This window comes from Tursiops truncatus, chromosome 7, assembly GCF_011762595.2.
Source record: "Tursiops truncatus isolate mTurTru1 chromosome 7, mTurTru1.mat.Y, whole genome shotgun sequence".
NCBI lineage: Eukaryota > Metazoa > Chordata > Mammalia > Artiodactyla > Delphinidae > Tursiops > Tursiops truncatus.
In genome coordinates this window covers 8,391,054-8,409,553 of record NC_047040.1, presented here as the reverse complement: position 1 = coordinate 8,409,553, position 18,500 = coordinate 8,391,054, and the positions used below count along the sequence as shown (strand labels likewise).

The window sequence follows — 18,500 nt, the reverse complement described above, 5'->3', positions numbered from 1 at the left end:
GGCCGCGTGCCGATGTTCAGGAAGCCTTGCTGTGGCACTGCTCTGCTAAGGAGGGTACTTCCCGAAGCTTCCTGCTGTGTGGACTGTGGCTCTGCAAATGAAGTCCAGCCTCTTCAGCCTTGGCGTTCTCCCTCAGGCGGCTTGCTTAAGTCTTGGCAGGACGCCTGCCCTTTCCCCATGTTGCCACTGCATTTCGAGGCAGCCTTTCTGGGCCCAGTGCTCTGTGTATCGAGGACGGGGAGTTGCACACCTGGTTCCCCTCTCCCTACCACACCTCATACACCAGTGCCTGTCACGTACCTGAACTGACCCTGCTGATGTGAGGATTGAATACCTTTGGTCTCATCAGTCGGTAGGACCGTGATCGGCAGAGGGGAACTGTGCCATTAGCCCGGACCTTTTCCCTGACCTCCAAACCCAGACTTACCGGCCTTCTCCCCGTGAATGTCTGACAGGCACGTCACACTTTCCGTGTCCCAACCCAGGCTCATCTTTTCCTCCACACGGGTGATTTCCCTCCTGTGTTTCTGTCTCAGCAAATGGCACTCCAGGGAACCCCGGGGGTCGCCCGAGGCTCTTCCCTTTCCTCCGCCCTGTGCTCAGGTGGCCGTGGGGATCTGGGCGGGCTTCCTCCCTCCTGCCCTGCCTCTGTTGCTTTGTGTCTGTTCAGGCTCTCCCTCTTTCTGTCCTGGCTTAAAGCAACATTTCCTGCCTGGTCTCAGTCTCAAAACTCTTAGATTTCTGATGGCTCATTCACACGGGAGCTGGAGTGACCTTTCTGGTTGTGTCTTATTTATTTACTTATGCCCACAGGCTTCAGGAAGGATTCAGGTACATACAGGAATCCCATCTGGTTACTCCCTTGCTTAATACCTGTCATTGCTTCCCGTCCGACGTGCTCAGCATGGAGTCCCCAGCCCTCCATGATCTCATGCGCATCTGTCTCTCTAGGCCTGACTCGGGTCTCAGAAACCCAAGAAGCCCCAGCGCCCCAGCCCCTGGCACCTCCCCAGGTGTGCGCATTGCTGTGCACCTTGCCCGGCCCCAGGCTCTCAGCCGCCTTCAGGCTGTGGGTGGTGAGGCAAGGCCAAGGGTTCAGACACTGGGCACTCCCACACCACGCGCACACATAGCGCCGCTTCCAGATCGCATTTGCACAGTTTTCCATTCCAGCGCTCCCCTTCTGCAGTCACAACCCTGCGTTTTCGAGTTGTGTCCGTACCCCTTCCTGTTACAGAGCTGGCCACAGCAGCCTCCCTTGTCCATGTGGCGGGGATGTCCCTCTGGGTCCCCGGCTCCTGTTGCCTCTCTGTCGCGTGGCCGACACACATTTCCTCAGGTTTCCCGCAGTGGTGACTTAACCTCTCCTGGTGACCATTCCCCGTGAGGTCGCCTGACAAGGGTCCTGCCTTTGTCCTGCACTGCACAGGCGGCACCTGGGTTCAGCGTCAGTCCCACGTGAGCGGGGCCGGGGAAGAAGGGCTGGCAGTGGACCAGCCTGGTCCGAGGAGGTTTCTGGCTCCAGGCGGGGCCTTCCTGTCGCCCTGGGGCTCGCAGCCACTGCTGGTGTCGGCGAGGCTCCTTCTTTCTGACCCTCCCTGGGCTGCGCACACCCGCTGCTCCTGTGGAGCAGCAGTTCCCGAAGTGTGTGCATTGAAGCCAGTCCCATGGGATGTCCCCGTCCCCAAGCAAACTGTTGATGTCACAAGTTTGAGACACGCTGGGTACTGAGATTCACGACCCTTAGCCGTACACCAGACTCCCTGGAGAAGTCCCACAGTGACAGGCCCCTGCCAACCCAGTCCACCTCCAGTCGCTCGTGACCCAGGGACACTCTCGCGACATCACACCTCCTCCCGGTTTCTCTAAGCACGCTTCCTGACGTCATGCGTCATTAGCAAAGCCCCTCATCCTGCTGTTGTCACCAAGAGTGGTCCCAGGCTCGTGTGGCCCCAGTAACGCCCTCGCCCACACCATGACCCCGAGGGCCGGGCTCCGCTTCCTTGCCTGCAGCTGGGAAGGGGTGGGGCCGTAGTTCTGCGTGTTCACTCTCGGCTGAGGTAGCAGTTCAGTTCTCCCACGTCCAAGCGTTGCAGAGAGCCCTGCCCTGAGCCCGGCACGGCACAGGCGCTCAGTGACTAACTGACAGGTGCATACGTTCCTCGTTCCACTGGCCTCTACCTGTGCCCGGAAAGGGCTGCCACACGTTCACACTGTGCTTGCCCAGTGGAAAGCGCCACCCCTCTGCGCCCACGTCCGCCGTGGCCGGGGCGCCGGCCTCCTCCTGGTGCCCCAGGCCTTGGGGGCCTTACTCTGAGTGCCAGCGTAGAATCCTGGAACTCACACAGCGCCCACTGGGGCTGCGGTCAGGGCCTCCTTAGCGAGGGGGTGCTCCCTGGGCTTGTCGTCCATACTCAAAATCCAGAGTTACCTTGAGAGGGAAATTATTCCAGCTGATGATGATTCTGGGGCCTCTCCCAGCTTTCTCTTCCTGGGGCTTTTCTTCCTTAGCCAGACTGTCGTAGCTGTGTCCACCCCGCCTACGCGCAGAGCAGCGCCCGCAGCTGGTGGCAGTGACCTTTAGAAATCCAATCCAAGGTAAAGGTTAGTCAACAGATCAGAGCAGCCCCCTCAGTGTTCGAGTATTCTTATTAACGCCTCCACCTAAGAAGGAAGTGGTAGCCGTCACCCACTGTGAGTTCTCCATTCCATGGGCAAATTTATACTTGGGTGTCAATGTTAAGGTCAACTTCTTCATAACTTACGCCTAGTACCTCTCAGCTCTAGCATCCCCGTCAGCACTGGGAGCTCAGCGTGGACAGGCAGAAGAGAGGGGAAGCTACGCTGACTTCCGTGCGCCCTCGTTGGCATCTGCACCCACTGGTATAGCATTGCCACCATCTTGCAGGCGAGGCACGGAGATTTATTTGATCATTGATTCTGCCCACTGGATTGCAAGCTCTCTGAGAAGAGGGCTTTTGCCTTGCCCACCGATTTCAGCGGTGCCTAGCAAAGGCCTGTTAGATTGTGGGCAGCCAGTACTTACTGAATGAAATACCACACCTTCCTCCCCGTTAGGAGCAGGCTGGGCCATTCTCCCCTCGGCTCATTGCCCGCTTTAAAAGAAAAATTTTATTTACTTGATTGAATAGTAAAGTCTCAATACTGTTTAACATACTGGCTCTTCTCATGAAAGGGTCAGTTATTACTGCTTTTCAATTACTTTCTTCACAGGGCAAATAGAATGATATAGAATTTAGCAAAAGAGAAAAAAATCAGTGTTTTAAAAGATAGAGAACACTTTCTTTTCTTTTCTTTTTTTTTTTTTTTTTTTGCGGTACGCGGACCTCTCACTGTTGTGGCCTCTCCCGCTGCGGAGCACAGGCTCCGTACGCGCAGGCTCAGCGGCCACGGCTCACGGGCCCAGCCGTTCCGCAGCACGTGGGATCTTCCCAGACCGGGGCACGAACCCATGTCCCCTGCATCGGCAGGCGGACTCTCAACCACTGCGCCACCAGGGAAGCCCGAGAACATTTTCTTAATTATGAAAAAAGGGGGTTGTATGTAAATGAATTTTATTTGTGGAAATATGAAGTAGCCAATATCACTAACTTTAAAATATTTTTCTCTTGTGTATATATTATGCGAGTGTTTTACTATGGCTGTGTCCTTCATTGACCACATTACTGGCTCCTTGATCCCCTTAATGTGTTAGACAAGTCATTTAGATGACATTTCAAACAATGTTCTGAGCTCCTTGCTGTTTAAGCCAATAACAGGAATAACAAGTAATTAATTTTTAAAAAGTCAAGGGTTTTAAAAAAAAAAAAAAAGAAAGGAAAGGGAATTCCCTGGCAGTCCAGTGGTTAGGACGCCGAGCTCTGACTGCCGAGGGCGTGGGTTCAGTCCCTCGTCGGGGAACTAAGATCCCACAAGCTGCACAGTGTGGCCAAAAAAGAAAAGGAAAAGTCAAAGGTTAAAAGTTACAAGATCATACATGGTCATGAACCATTTAAAAGCAGGGTTTTCGGTCTTCAAGGTGAGAATACGGGGATCTGTAAATACTGCGAAGGGAAGCAGTTGAGAACGTGGCCGATTTATTACATTTAGTAAATCAGTCAAGTATTCTGGAGTGCCCACTTTTGGAAGTCAGTCTTCATTCATGCATTCAACAAATAAATGTTGATTGAGTGGCTCTGTGGTCCAGGTACTGTGCCAGGTGTTGGGGACATGCAGGTGCTATATCTCCAGCCCTTGTGAAACTCCGTGTCTGCTAAAGGAGAAAGAGACAGAAATGGCTGCAAAATGATCACAGTTCAATATGATCAGCGTGGATAATGTTCCGTTCGAGGGTTGTGGTGACGTAGAGGGAACTGAGCGCTACTGCCTGCCCCTTCGGGAAGGGCTGCACAGACGGCTGAGACTTCCTCTCTTCGCCTCTACTTCCTTTTGTCCCCTAGAGTTCTTTTAGACAAATTCCAAACATTCTATCATTTTACCTATAAATAATTCAATATACATCTCTAACAGATAAGGGCTTCAAAAAACGAAAAACGTAACCACAGTGCTGAACATAATTAATACTAATTCCTTAGTATCATGTAATACCAGTGCAGTCCATTTTCACATTTCCCGTGTTTTCTCAAAATGTCTTTTACGGTTGGTTTGAGTCCATCCAAACAAGCGTCATTCACAGCATTTGGTGGTTTCTCTATTTTAGTACATGCTTAATACCACGTTGCTGTAGTAGCAAAAACAAAACAATAAATGGGACGTGCCCGTAAAGTAGGCAGTGATTTGGCCTATAGGCAGGATTAGAAGGGAGTAGGGTGGGAGGGGGATCGTGAATTTTTTCCATAAACACCTCTAGAGCGACTTGGTGCTAAGTGCATGTGTTATTTGTATACTCAAAGATAAAATCTTAATAAAGAAGAAAACCAGGATAATAAACTGATTTTCACTGCTTTTGTTCTTTATGATGTCTTTGACTAGGCAGCTTTAAGTTCCTCTGGGAGCTTGGTCAGGGCGAACCCACCCGTTTTCTTATAGACTGCTGCTTGGAGTGGAGTAGCAACAAGCCAAAGGTGGGCAGCTTGGGAAATGCATCAGTAGGGTATTACTAAACTTGGACTTGGGCTAATTTTTAAATCATATACGATTATGGTTGGAGAATCCTGGTGGATGAAACACTTTGCAAATCCGTTGGTTCTGTGCCGTTACAGTGATTTGGGATTAATGCATTGCTGTCAATGTCTAACATGATCTCTTTCCTTCTCTCCCCCTCCCCCCTCAGGCTTCAACCATGTTAAGAGCCTCCTTGGCACCCGTGTAAGTAACTACTCTTAGGAATTGTTATTAAGGGGAATAGCTATGGGTAAAACTGAAATTCGAAACAGTTTTAATAAAAGCTCTTAACTGCCTCGCTTAGACGAATTCCTTTGATTAAGCTGGAGCTACATGTGGGTATTAAAGGAAATACCAGTAATCATAAGTAATACTTATAAAATACTTACAAAAGTATCTTTTAAAGTCAATTCTATTTACGTTGGTGAGGTAGCATCGAATGGAAGAAATTGTTGAATTGTTCCTATAATAGTCTATAGAAATCAGTTTAATCTACTGTCGTACGGCGGTCCACAGAACGTGGCAATGTCTAGATTTTATGTTCTCTCCTGAGTCACATTGTGACCAGGGCCACAGGATAGCTCTGTGTGTGCTGGGGCGTTCCTATCCAAGTCAGTTAGGCTGTCCCCCGTGGGGGTGTCTGAGGCACGGGGGCTTCACCAGGCATAGGTGTTGCACTAGCAGGGAAGTTGAGAACCTTTGGCATGGACACGAGGACTAGGGTGGGTTCTGGTGACCCTCTGAGCCAGCCTTGGGTGGTGGTGGGGATTGGAGGGTGCTATGATATTACCAAGACACCTGCGGTCGATACAACATTCCTCCTTCCCTCGGTCTTGCCCGAGTCTGACATTAACCCTGCACTCTGTTCACTTCAGATGGTGGCTGTGGAATGCAGTGCTTATGAGCACGGACTGCCAGGGTTCAAACCCCCCTCTGCCACCGGCTCTGTGACCTTGGACCACTTTTATAACCTGTCTGTACCTCAGTTTCCTCATGGACTGTGGGAGAGTGGCTGGACCACAGAAATGGGGGGTAGCCGAGCAACCTAGTAATATTGCCATTATTGGCAAGTAAATATGGCCCAAACATATATGACCGTTTTTCCTCCTTTGAGTAGAAGCTGCCCAGCTATAGAACATTATCAAACTTGGCTTTACAAATGGAACTTTTTTTGTCTAGAGAAAGAGCCTGTTTGCATTTTAAATGAAAACTTTTTTTCATTTTGAAATAATTTCAGAGTTGCAAAAATAGAACAAAGAATTCCCACATACCCTCCACCCAGATTCCCCAGTGTTAATATTTTACACAAGCCCAGTGCAGTTATCAAAATCAGAAAATTAATGCTGAAAAAGTCCTGTCCTCTAGTCTGCAGGGCTTATTCACATTCTATCCGTTGTTCTATTATGTACTTTCTCTGGTCTGAGGTTCAGTCCAGGATCACACGTTAGTCTTGTCATGTCTTAGTTTCCTTTAATTTGAAATCATTCTTCAGTCTTTGTCTTTCGAGGCCTTGACACGTTTGAAGAATACTGACCAGTTATTTATAATTGGAATTTTTTAAAGTATTTGTATTCATTTTTAAACTCACAATAGTATCTGCCTCTGGAAAAAAAAATCAAAATAATCAATGTACCATGAACAGAGGTTTACTATTTGCCATATTAAATAGAAGACTCTGACGCTCCTCCCCAGGAGTGTTAACTGAGACCCCATTCGATGCCCTCTTTTCTGGCTTTTTCTTCCAGGCCCTATAAGAGGATCTCATTTTTTCTTTTAAAAACTAACCTTAAGGGAACACCCTGGCGGTCCAGTGGTTAGGACTGTGTGCTTTCACTGCTGAGGGCACGGGTTCGATCCATGGTCTCGGGGAACTAAGATCCTGCAAGCTGCGTGGCGTGGCCAAAAAAAAAAACTAGCATGTAATTTTTTCCTATAATGTAAGTAATACATGCTCATTATAGAAAATTTGAGTCTATAGAAACATGAAGAAGAAAATTTAGAGAGCCCCAAATCCTACCTCCCAGAGGTATTAGCTCAGTTTTTACTCCACCCTTAAAAGCAAATGAAACCCTACAGCTTCAGTCTTTTCACTCAATTCTTCATGAATTCTCATTTAATATTAATATTCTCTGCACAGTATTAGAAGAATCATATTTTGTTTTGTTCTTAGTTTTTTTATTTTGAAATGATTATAGCTTCATAGGAAGCTGAGTCCCTCAGTGTCTCAGATAAGGTGATGACATCTTATCTGACTGTAGGACAACAGCAAAACGAGGAAATTAACGTGGAGACAGTGCAGACCTCATTCAGTTTTCCATTTTTCTATACACTCCAATCTTCTTCTATTCAACAAAACAGAATGTGAAGATACTTGTTTTAGTGACAAGGCATCTGAGGTGGTCCCTTTTGTTTCTGGCCAGCCAGATGCAGGTGTTGGGTCATCTGCACCGTGTGGATCTCTGAACAGCGGTCTCTCTTAGTTGAAACCTGCCTTCGCCTGAGGTCTGACTCAGAGTCCTCCTGAGGAGGGTTTGCAAATTGCCCTACTTACTGCCTGTCTCACTGGCACGTCCCCACTGCTGCTTCCTGGCCACACCCTCCTACCTCCTGGATGGTCAGCTGTGCGCCTCGTCGTCACAGTTGTTTTCTGACCCCTGTTCTGTCCTTCACATCCCCCCAAGCCAGTCCGTCAGGCTTGAGAGGGACAGTGGCTTCAGGTTTTTAGGGAGGACCCTAGGGTAGCCTGCTGAAACTAATAGGCTTTGGACTTTGCTCAGGATTCTAACTAGACCTCAGGATTCTATGATGCCTCCAAGGTGATTTCATCCCCGTGGTGCGGAGCCCTGGCCTATTGTGAACGTGGTGGTATCTAATCCCATTAGGCCGAGACTCCTTGTTTTAGGAAAAGTGTTATATAGACCCTGGTACATGCAACAGAAGAGACAGAGCTGAGCCCGTTGAAGCTGGGGTGGGGGGCCTGGAACCCAGCCCTCTTGGTGGAGGCCTGGAGTTAACGCGAGGAGCACAGAGAGCAGGTGGGCCACTGCCCGTCCAGCGTGTCAGAGCAGCTCTAGATGAGACTGTCATGATACTCAGGAGGTGTGATGAACACGCCCTTTTGCTCTGTTCTTTCTCTTTGAACTTGTGTTGCTGAGTAGGAAATTGAAGGATGTCCCATTACTGCCCTCCTTGGATTATGAGAAACTGAAGAAGGATTTGATTTTGGGGAGTGACCGCTTGAAAGCCTTTTTGTTGCAGGCTCTGCGCTGGGTAAGTACCTTTTTCTTGAAGTTAAAAAAAAAGGGGGGGCTTCCCTGATGGTGCAGTGGTTGAGAGTCCGCCTGCCGATGCAGGGGACACGGGTTCGTGCCCCGGTCCGGGAAGATCCCACATGCCACGGAGCGCCTGGGCCCGTGAGCCATGGCCGCTGAGCCTGTGCGTCCGGAGCCTGTGCTCTGCAACAGGAGGCCACAACAGTGAGAGGCCCAGGTACCGAGGAAAAAAAAAAAAAAAAAAAAAAAAAGACCATGCTGGTTTTCTTGGCTGGCTGCCTTGCCTGTATCTTTTAACCCATCTTCTCAAAATCTTTCTTCATGCTTCCTGCTGACACCAAGAGTGCAAATGAAAAGCAGCTTCTGAACATCACTGTGGTCTCTTTTAAAAAACCCCTATGTTGACGTCACAGCTGCCATTGCCTTCACTCGATGATTTGATACATGATGATTTGGTACATGTAGTTTCAAGGCCCCGGAGACGTCCTGGCATCTGGTCCTTCCCTGGTCCTGAGCCAGACTCACAGCTGGTGGCGTCGGTGTTTTAGAGCACGAGTCCCGCTCACACTCACCCCCGCAGACACCTCTGGATTTAGGTATTCCCGCGCAGCCACACGAGCAGGCATCAAGGGTGAAAACTTATTAACAAGTCTTTAAGGAAAATAGAGTGTAATCTAAATGGTTACTTTTCTGAGAATCCCCTGGTGGTCCAGTGGTTAGGACGCCACGCTTCCCCTGCAGGGGGCACAGGTTCGATCCCTGGTCAGGGAACTAAGATCCCGCAAGCCACGCGGCACAGCCAAAAAAAAAGAAAAAAAGCCTTCGTTTAAATAAATAAATGGTTGCTTTTCTCGCCAGTTTTCAGATTGATCACAGTTAAGGCAGTGGTTCTCAAGCTTTCTGGTCCCAGACCTCTTGACACTGTCAAAAATTACTGAGGAACCCAAAGAGCTTTGTTTATGTGAATTTTATCTACCAAAATTTCACAGTATTAGAAGTTAAAGCTGAGAAAACGTAAAATATATATTTATTAATTCATTTAAGATGAACAGTAATAAACTGAGGACATAACATATTTTTTTATGAAAAATAACTATTTTCCAAACTAAAAAAAAAATTAGTGAGAAGACTGACATTGTTTTCCACTTTTATAAATTTCTTTAATGTCTGGCTTAATGGGGGCAGCTGGATCCTCATCTCTGCTTCTACGTTCAGTTTGTCACAGTATCTATCACGCTTCATATGACCTCTGAGAGGTTGATCATTAAAAAGGCAAAACATGCCTTAGTATTATTATGAAAATAATTGTGACCTTCTAGACTACCCTGAAGGGACTCTCCAAGTGTAGTATGGGGAACCCTTCTAGATCCCCAGGGTTCCCCAGACTACATTTTGAGAACTGCTGGCCTAAGTCAACACTGGTTCACTCTTTTTTTTTTAATTTTTATTGGAGTACAGTTTATTCATTTATTGGGCTCTCTCTAGTTGTGGCGAGCGGGGGCTACCCTTCGCTGCGGTGCGTGGGCTTCCCATGGCGGTGGCTTCTCTTGCTGCAGAGCACGGGCTCTAGGCGCGCAGGCTTCAGTAGTTGTGGCATGCAGCTCTAGAGCGCAGGCTCAGTAGTTGTGGCACACAGGCTCAGTAGTTGTGGCGCACGGGCTTAGTTGCTCTGCGACATGTGGGATCTTCCCGGACCAGGGCTCGAACCCGTGTCCCCTGCATCAGCAGGCGGATTCTTAACCCCTGGGCCACCAGGAAAGTCCCTGGTTCACTCTTTAACTGAACAATCTATTCTAATTCACCTTGAAATAGCGTCAAACCCCTTCATGGATCTCCAAATTTCAGGTTATCTTGACGTCCAAATGCCTCTGAGTGATTTCCCCATCTCCCTGGGAAGCACTTGCACTCTGACGGTTGGCAGTGCTTCCGGGAATGTGGTCTGGAGGAGCGCTCTGAGGACGCTCCAGGATCAGCAGGGAGAGTCCTGGGGCCACTGTGTCTGCTCTGGTTCTGTTGACTAGAGTGGGTGGGTGGCGTGAGTAACCGCTAGCGGCTGTCCCTGCCCGGAGGTTTGCCGCTGCTCCAGTTACCAGCCTCCCTTTGGTTCTTCGATTATCCGCCGGGCACTTGCTATCGGTCCATACTATTAAGCCTCTTGGCGAGACAGGATGTTCCTTTGCTGAATGAATGTCATAGAACAAGCAGGAAAAATAAAGAGATCCTTGTAATTCTGTCTGAGACCCCTCCAGCCCCTCACCCCTCCACCCCAGCCCAGCAGTAGCCTCCGAACTCACCAGAAGGGCGGCAGCCCCTGTGACCGTGTAAAGCCCATGGGTGAGAAGGCGGGAAGAGCAGCAGACTGTCCGGAACCCAAAGGTGGAGGTCCTGAGAGGCCGGTGTCCCGGAGAGGTGGGACCCACTGCGGCCAAGGAGGGAGGCCCTGGGGGAAGAGAGGACCGTATGCAAGGAGGGCGGTGCCAGGGGTGCCACACACGCGCACGCGCACGCACACGCAGTAGCCGCAGTGCTGCTGTGCTGGCCCCTGTGGGATGGGTCTGCTCTGTGCGCCTGGCGCTCATTCACGGCCCCCCCGTCGGGCACCACGCAAAGGCACCCTGTGTTTTCACACCCCCCTCAGCTGGACCACACGTCCCCAGCCCCCACTGCGCTCACATCCCCCCGTGCTGCCCAATAGTCTGCTCGTCCTTCGGGTACCAACTCTTGAGCCACTTACGGCAAAAAAAAAAAAGCCCTCTGCAGGCATCGGTGTGCTGTCTCTTATCTGCTCCCTTACAGTCCAGTCCAGTACAGTCCTTCACTGCTCTGGAGGTTACGTGTGTAAGTTGACTCCTGCATCGCCCATCCAGAAGTATGTTGTAATTTTTTGTTAACTGGCTGGTTGGCTGGTTGGCTACCCGGCTGGGTATTACTCATCTTGTTTGGTGAAATGCATAGTCACTGGTGCTGCCAGCTGCGGGAACAGTTTCCTCCACATCGACACTTGGGTCCTGTTGCCCTTGTTTTTCTTCATTCTAGCGCTTGACCACATCGCACCCTGGCGAGCAGAGGGAGACCGTTCTGCAGGCCTACATCAGCAACGACCTCTTGGACTGTCACAGCCATAGCCAGGTGGGTGAGAGAGGGGCCAGCGCCCAGCCAGGGCCTGCATTTCTGGGAAGGATCTCAGAAGGAGGAGGCTTTCATTTCTATGCATATCTTCATCGTAGTGACTGTATGTCAGCCTGGGGCTTCTGTTAGCTTCCGAAATCTGCTGTCCACCCTGGACACTGGCCCACTTTTCACTTCCAATGCAGAGTCCTAAACAAGTTAGTACTGCTGGATTCAACTCTGCAGCCCTTTTCTGCCATTTTTCCTTTTCTCAAATTCCCCGCTCTTTCTCTCACCCCACTGCTTATCATGAGTCCTGAAAACTCAGCATGACTTACAAGGGGCAAGGCAGGTAAGCAGATTCAAATTGTTTTCATCTGGGCCTGACTTAAAAAGTGTCTTGGGCTTCCCTAGTGGCGCAGTGGTTGAGAGTCTGCCTGCCGATCCAGGGGACATGGGTTTGTGCCCCGGTCCGGGAAGATCCCACGTGCCGTGGAGCGGCTGGGCCCGTGAGCCATGGCCGCTGAGCCTGCGCGTCCGGAGCCTGTGCTCTGCAACGGGAGAGGCCACAGCAATGAGAGGCCCGCGTACTGAAAAAAAAAAAAGTGTCTTCAACACTCTTTGTATATAGCTTTGGACCAGATAGGTCTAATGGTGCAGTGGGAAGAGTATGGGGTTTAGAGGGAGATAAACTGGTTTCAAATCTCTGCCCCACCGACTATTGGCCAGACACCCTTAAGCAAATTTCTCAGTCTCAGGGAGATTTCCACCACCAAGAAGGGGCCATCACCTGCCTCGTGAGGTTGTTGGGATGGCTGCATGTGGTCACGCGTGGGGAGAACTTAACCCAGGGCCCAGCTCGGAGGAGTCCTCCTCCCGCCTCCGCATCCCTCTTCCCCAGGGTTCTCAGCACCTGGCCTCCTACCGAAGGAGGATCGACAGCTTGAACATGCCCTATGCAGAGAAGATACTGCATCTCATTATTTCAGTTTCATCCAAAATGCTCTAAAAACTTCATCTCCCTACTGTTAGGCTTCACAGTGTGTGCCCTGAGTGCAGTATCAATACCTCTTAGGATCGCTGATGAAACAGCCCCGGAGAAAGCTTGTTGCGCGTAATCTGTTGTGTGCACAGGCGACAACATTTAAGGGTTTTGAGTTTCTTCTTTGTACATAATCGTATTGTTCCCATGAAACAGTTAAGTATGAAAAATAGTCCCTCAAATTCTTATTTTCTTTTCCTTTTTTTTTCTGTTGGTATTTGTAATGGCACGGAAACCAGCCTATAAGACACGAAGCAGCTGAAGAATATACTGTCATGACTTAACGAACTCAAATTCAAAGAGTGAATTCAATACTGATTCTTTCTGAACTGTGATATTTCATTGAATCTAAGATGTAATTTCTCCCCCCATTTTAGCATTTCCGAAACTGGGGTGTATCTAATAGCCGATGGCCTGTTACAGTTTACCTTGCAGTGCTTTTTTCTTTCTTGGTTATATATAAAAAAAATAATATGTCCTCCCATGAAAGGTGTCTTAGGTTTTGTGATATATGATATTTGTCAAAATGCCGAAATCTTTATAGCCACTGAAGATGTCATATCTTCCTCAGGTCATTATTTTTAATTGCTATCGCTTATTTATTTTTTTTAATAAGGAATGAGCTGGAGTTACCTTAAGATGTCAGAGAATCTGCAGAGCAGGAGAACTCCTTGGGAAACATGGGTGCCGTGTCACCATGACACCAAAATAAATTGGGAGAGATATATATATAGAGAGAGATATATATATATCTCCCACGTGTTGTTTATCCATTGATCAGCAGACACTTGAGTTACCTCTGCCGTTTGGCTGTTGTAAGTAATGCTGCATTGAACATGAGTGTGCACACCCTCACTTTGTCTCAGTCGGCTCCTTGCTTTTCTTGGTAGGTCCTCATTTGCATGTGTACCCTGAATAATATAGTGTTTGATTTGGGGTTTGCTGAGTAGCAAGCACAGACCTTGCTCTGCAAGGAAAGGGTACTGTTCCCATGTTAGATGAAGGCACCTAGGGGAAGATGACATGAATAAAATTGCTGGATTATAATCAGGCGTAGCTTCCCTGGGCTCTTAATGGTCCCCTCTGGGGACCTTGGTAATCAAAGTCAGGACAGAGTCCCAGGAAGCACAGGGCCTCTGGCAGGGCTGAAAGGTAGGCCAGGTGCTGGTTATCCAGCAGCAATGTGTATGGCCAAGGGGAATGGTGAGCCGCTCTGTAATCTGGGTTTTTAAGCTTGCCTCGTCTACTTCTAGTTCTCAGGAGCTGATCACATGCGAACACTTCTGTGGGGATGAAAAGACTTTCCACAGCTGATCCACACAGCAGGGTGTGAATGGGGGAGCTGGAGCTTCATCAGAACAAGGGCAGGGGTATCCAAGTGTGGATGACTCTGGGCTCACCTTACCCAGGTAGTTTGCACTCTATTTGAAAATATGTTACATGGTGCACTGCCTTGGATCTCTGGCCGTATTTGCTAAAACCGCATCGTCTGTGTCCTAGCAGAACCACTCCTCAGTATAACCCCAACAGAAATGTGTCCATACGTTCAACTAAAAGATGTGTAAGAATGCTCATAGCAGCACTATTTATAAGAATCAAAACACTGGCTATAACCCAAATGTCTCATCAAGAGTAGAATGGATAACTCAACTGGGATATATTTGTAAAATGAGATGTCTAGAGCAATGGGAAGGAGCACACAGCATACAACACGGATGACTCTCACAGACATAATACTGAATGAAAGAGTCAGACATAAAAGAATACATACTGCATGACTTTACTTATTAAAACATTTAAAAATGGACAGAACTAACCTACGATATAAGAAGCCAGGAGAGATATTGCCCTTGATTTGGAAAGGGACCCCGGAAGGGCGTCCGGGGCTTTGGTAATGTTCTGTTTCTTTCTTTTTTTTTTTTTTTTTTTTTTCGGTACGCGGGCCTCTCACTGCTGTGGCCTCTCCCGTTGCGGAGCACAGGCTCTGGACGCGCAGGCTCAGCGGCCATGGCTCACGGGCCCATCCTCCCGGACTGGGGCACGAACCCGTGTCCCCTGCATCGGCAGGCAGACTCTCAACCACTCCGCCACCAGGGAAGCCCAGTGTTCTGTTTCTTGATTTGACTACCGGTTACCCACGTGTCATCAAGCTGCACACTCATGGTCTGGGCAATATTCTGTATGGATGTTATATTTCAATAAAAATTTTACCTAAATGAATATGGTACAGTGGCAATAGGCATCTTGGGGATGACAGCCTTTGGTATGTTACTCTCTTGAGTCAGTCATTCAGGTGGCCCTCCACATCTGGGGCACAGCTGCCTTCCAGAAATCTCTTTTCACCAAACGTATGTTGATTCCTTGCAGCCCTTTCCTGAATTAGGTCTCTGTTTCCAATATTCCGTATTGTCTTCTTGGTGAGGCCTTTAGTTAATAGCTTCTAGAAAAAGGATGGATGGGGAGTATATTTTTCAAGACTGTGTATGTCTGAAAATATCGTTATTCTTTGTATAGAACTCTGGGTTGTAAATAATTATCCTTCAGAATTTTGAAGATATTGCTTCATTGTCTTTTAGGTTCCAGTGTTGCTGTTGAAAAGTCCCAAGCCATTCTAATTCCTGACCCTTTGTATGTGACCTGTTTTTTTCTCTCTAGAAACGTGTTGAATCTTTTCTTTTTCACCAGTGTTAATGAATTTCCCATTGATGCCTTTCATGATGTGTATTTGATTCACTGTTTTGGGCACTTTGTGACCCCTTTCAATCTGACAACTTTAGTTCTGGGAACTTTTCTTGAGTTGTTTTGTTGATGATTTCCTCTCTTGTTTTCTCTATTCATTCTTTCTGAATGTTGGGCCTCTTGAACTGGTTCTCTATCTTTTTTCTCATATTTTCCATGTTTTTCATTTTGTTCCACTTTCTGGGAGATTTCCTCATCTTTATTTTCCAACCCTCCTGTAGAGTTTTTCATTTCCCTTTTTTGTGTTTTTTTTTGTAGCATTCTGTTGTTTCATGGATACAGTTATATCTCTGAGGATATTAATGACAAATTTTTGTCTATTTTTAGTTTTCTTCTCCCTGCACAGTCTCATTTCCTCCAAGTTGCTTCTCTCCCCTGCCCTATTTGTTTTGGCCTTATTGTCCACATTAGAAACTTTCCTTGAGTTCCTGGTAGACCTTGGTTATCTCCTGATGTTTAGAGTGGAGGGACTGAAAAGCTGACTGGTGGTTCTGAAGGTGAGGGTTAGGCCTGTAGGCATAGAGCTCCACTGAGGGTGACCCTGGTGGGCCATCTATTGGGAACCTCTGATTTCAGAAACTTCAGTTCTTTCCCTGTTTCCAGGGCTGGTCATTCTCCTCCAGGAAGTGTCTTCTAATCTGCCTAGAAGGTAACAGTTTGGTTGGCAGTGTTCCGAGAGCCAGGTAGGGGAAGAGGACGGAGGTGGCTCTCTGTCAAGCATTTATCCTGCTTTTAGGCACCACCCCTGCTCCATTTTGGTGTGGCAGCCCTGCTCACCTGTGCCTGCTGTCCTCCGTCCAGAGACCTTTTGTGTTGCCCTCAAAAGAGAGCACTCCCAGATGTGTGATGGGAGGTGAACGGGAGGACGGCTGTGCAGGAGCAGCGTGGGGGGGATCTAGCTGCTGCCTCCACAGCTTTCATTCCTTCTTCTTGACTTCCCCCCAGTTCTCGAGACTTCTGAGGGTTACGTGACGTAAGCTGGTGATTCCTCATTGCCCGCTTGGCGTTCTCGGGTCTGCTAAGCTTGTTACCATCCTGCATTCCTGATTCCAAGATTGTGTTGTTATAGTTTCTTGTGCTGTCCTCTCTGTCCTTGAGGATTTGTCTCCTTAAAAACTCCATTTAGTTTTATGGTGGTTTATGGTGCTGTCCTCTCTGTCCTTGAGGATTTGTCTCCTTAAAAACTCCATTTAGTTTTATGGTGGTTTTGGAGGGAGCGAAGTTAGACGAGTGTTGGATCAATTGTTCTACCTGGAAGGACATCAGCAACAGTAATAGCAAGTAGTGTTGCTTACTCGGTGTCAGTCACCATTCTAAGTGCTTCGAATAATTAATTCTTCTAAATTTGGAAGTCTGAAAAACATATTTTTTTGCCAACTCTCAGAAAAAAATCAGTTGGAAATCAAGACTGAATCACCTCTAATAAGTTCACTCAGAGGAAGAGAACAGCAGACCTGCAGAGGAGACATATGCTTCTCTCTCACTTTTCTTTCACTTCATTGCTTTTCCTCTTTTGATTGATATATATATTTTTTTTAATTATTTTTTTATTTTTTTCTCCCACAGAGGAGTGTGCTGCAGCTGCTGCACTCGAAGAGCGAGGTGGTACGGCAGTACATGGCCAGGCTCGTCAACGCTTTTGCATCCCTGGCAGAAGGTGAGACGGCAGCTGTCCTTGCCGACTGAGGGAAAAAAATGAAAAGCTGAGAATTATGTTTTATTTGGTGGACAAAACTGAAGACTTAAGCCCGGATGCAGCATCTTACATAGCTCAGAGGGACTGCTCCGAAGAGGCAAGGGGGGAGCCAGGGTATAAAAGAGTTTTTGCAGCAAAGATGAGGTAGACAGAGCATCAAAAGCTTACTGTTAAAGAAAACCAGACATCTCAAGTTAAGGAATTCAGCACTTTTCTGTGTACGGGAAGATGCAAGAGTCTGGGCTCACTGAAATCATTCCTTTGACAGGCACCTCAGCGATCTAGGGCCATAGCCTGTGCTTTCCCAATCTGAACCTCTTCAGGATGCACCGCTGGGGGTGGCTGCAGGGGCTGAGGGCTTGGCAGTGGGCAGCCTGTTGGTCTCCATCCTGAGTTCCCTCAGGGCTCACCGTCCAGAGTGGCTGCAAGTGGCTTGATGTCTGCAACATCCTTTGCTTACTGATACGGCAGGCAACATTTTTTTTTTTCATTGATACCTTCAAAGAGAAGAGCTAGGTCTTGTGGATGTGTCTTTCCCTGTGAAAACACATTCTTCCCCAAGTTTCTTAGCAATGGCATGTGATTCCTCAGTTTATTACTGTTTAATGCATCTAAGGTCTTTTGAAAAACTTAGTTGTTGTCATATTACTGTAACTTATGTCAGAGCAAATTTTGATGGTTTGGGAGTTTATTTTGTTAGCCTTTGGTTTTATTTTGTAAACTTTCTGGTATTGTAACGTAGTACTTTTTAGATTGCTCTCAAGATAGCAGGTAATGCATTTTTTATCATTTTCTACTTAAGACCAAATAAGGTTGGTGAAATAAAGTGATCCCAATAAGCACTATACCATGTCTTTCAAAACACTAATCCTTTTAAATCAAGAGGATTTGAAAATTCCCCAAATAACATGCCACCATAATTTAATTCAAAATGATTTTACAAAATGCCATTACCTCCCATAAATTCTAATTTGTTTGAGCTCTTTTTAAAACGAATAATGGGAGTTTTAAATTGTGACTGTATGACACTCCAAAAGTTTTTCATTCATTTGTTTGTTGTTCCAGCCATTTAACAAACATTTTATGATAAGCCAGGGTATGTGCCAAGGACCATTCATATAATATGGTTGAACTTTATGTCTGAAATTAATGTCATCTGTATCAAGATACAAGTTCACAACAGGCTAGTGATAGGGTCCCAGGTATGGTTCCTAACTTCTTCTCCAGGCCATGGGTGTGTCCAGAAAGCACAATGGGCTGCCTCTGTTGTTAAGACTAAGGGGTTCATAACACACAGATTCATCACCCCCTTTTCCTTGTGATATGACTTTTGGGTTCAAGATTTTGGGTAGGGACTTCCCTGGCGGTCCAGTGGTTGGAACTTTGCCTTCCAGTGCAGGGGGTGTGGGTTCAATCCCTGGTCGGGGAGCTAAGATCCCACATGCCTCACGACCAAAAAACTAAAACATAGAACAGAAGCAGTATAGTAACAAATTCAATAAAGACTTTAAAAACAAAA

The 18,500-nt window shown here is 47.5% G+C and overlaps 1 protein-coding gene across 12 annotated transcripts in view; it reads left to right on the top strand.

Annotated features, from left to right (window-relative positions):
* ARMC9 (armadillo repeat containing 9) overlaps positions 1–18,500 on the top strand; it is a 139,057-nt gene that overhangs the window by 38,437 nt on the left and 82,120 nt on the right. For all 12 annotated transcript variants that reach the window (XR_012332944.1, XR_012332942.1, XR_012332943.1 and 9 more), the window contains 4 exons: positions 5,294–5,328; positions 8,283–8,394; positions 11,433–11,525; positions 16,852–16,942. Coding sequence is in view for 9 of the 12 variants with exons in the window: in XM_033859555.2 (XP_033715446.1) it covers positions 5,294–5,328; positions 8,283–8,394; positions 11,433–11,525; positions 16,852–16,942 (331 nt within the window). In the remaining 3 variants the exon portion in view is untranslated. The remainder of the gene's footprint in view (positions 1–5,293; positions 5,329–8,282; positions 8,395–11,432; positions 11,526–16,851; positions 16,943–18,500) is intronic.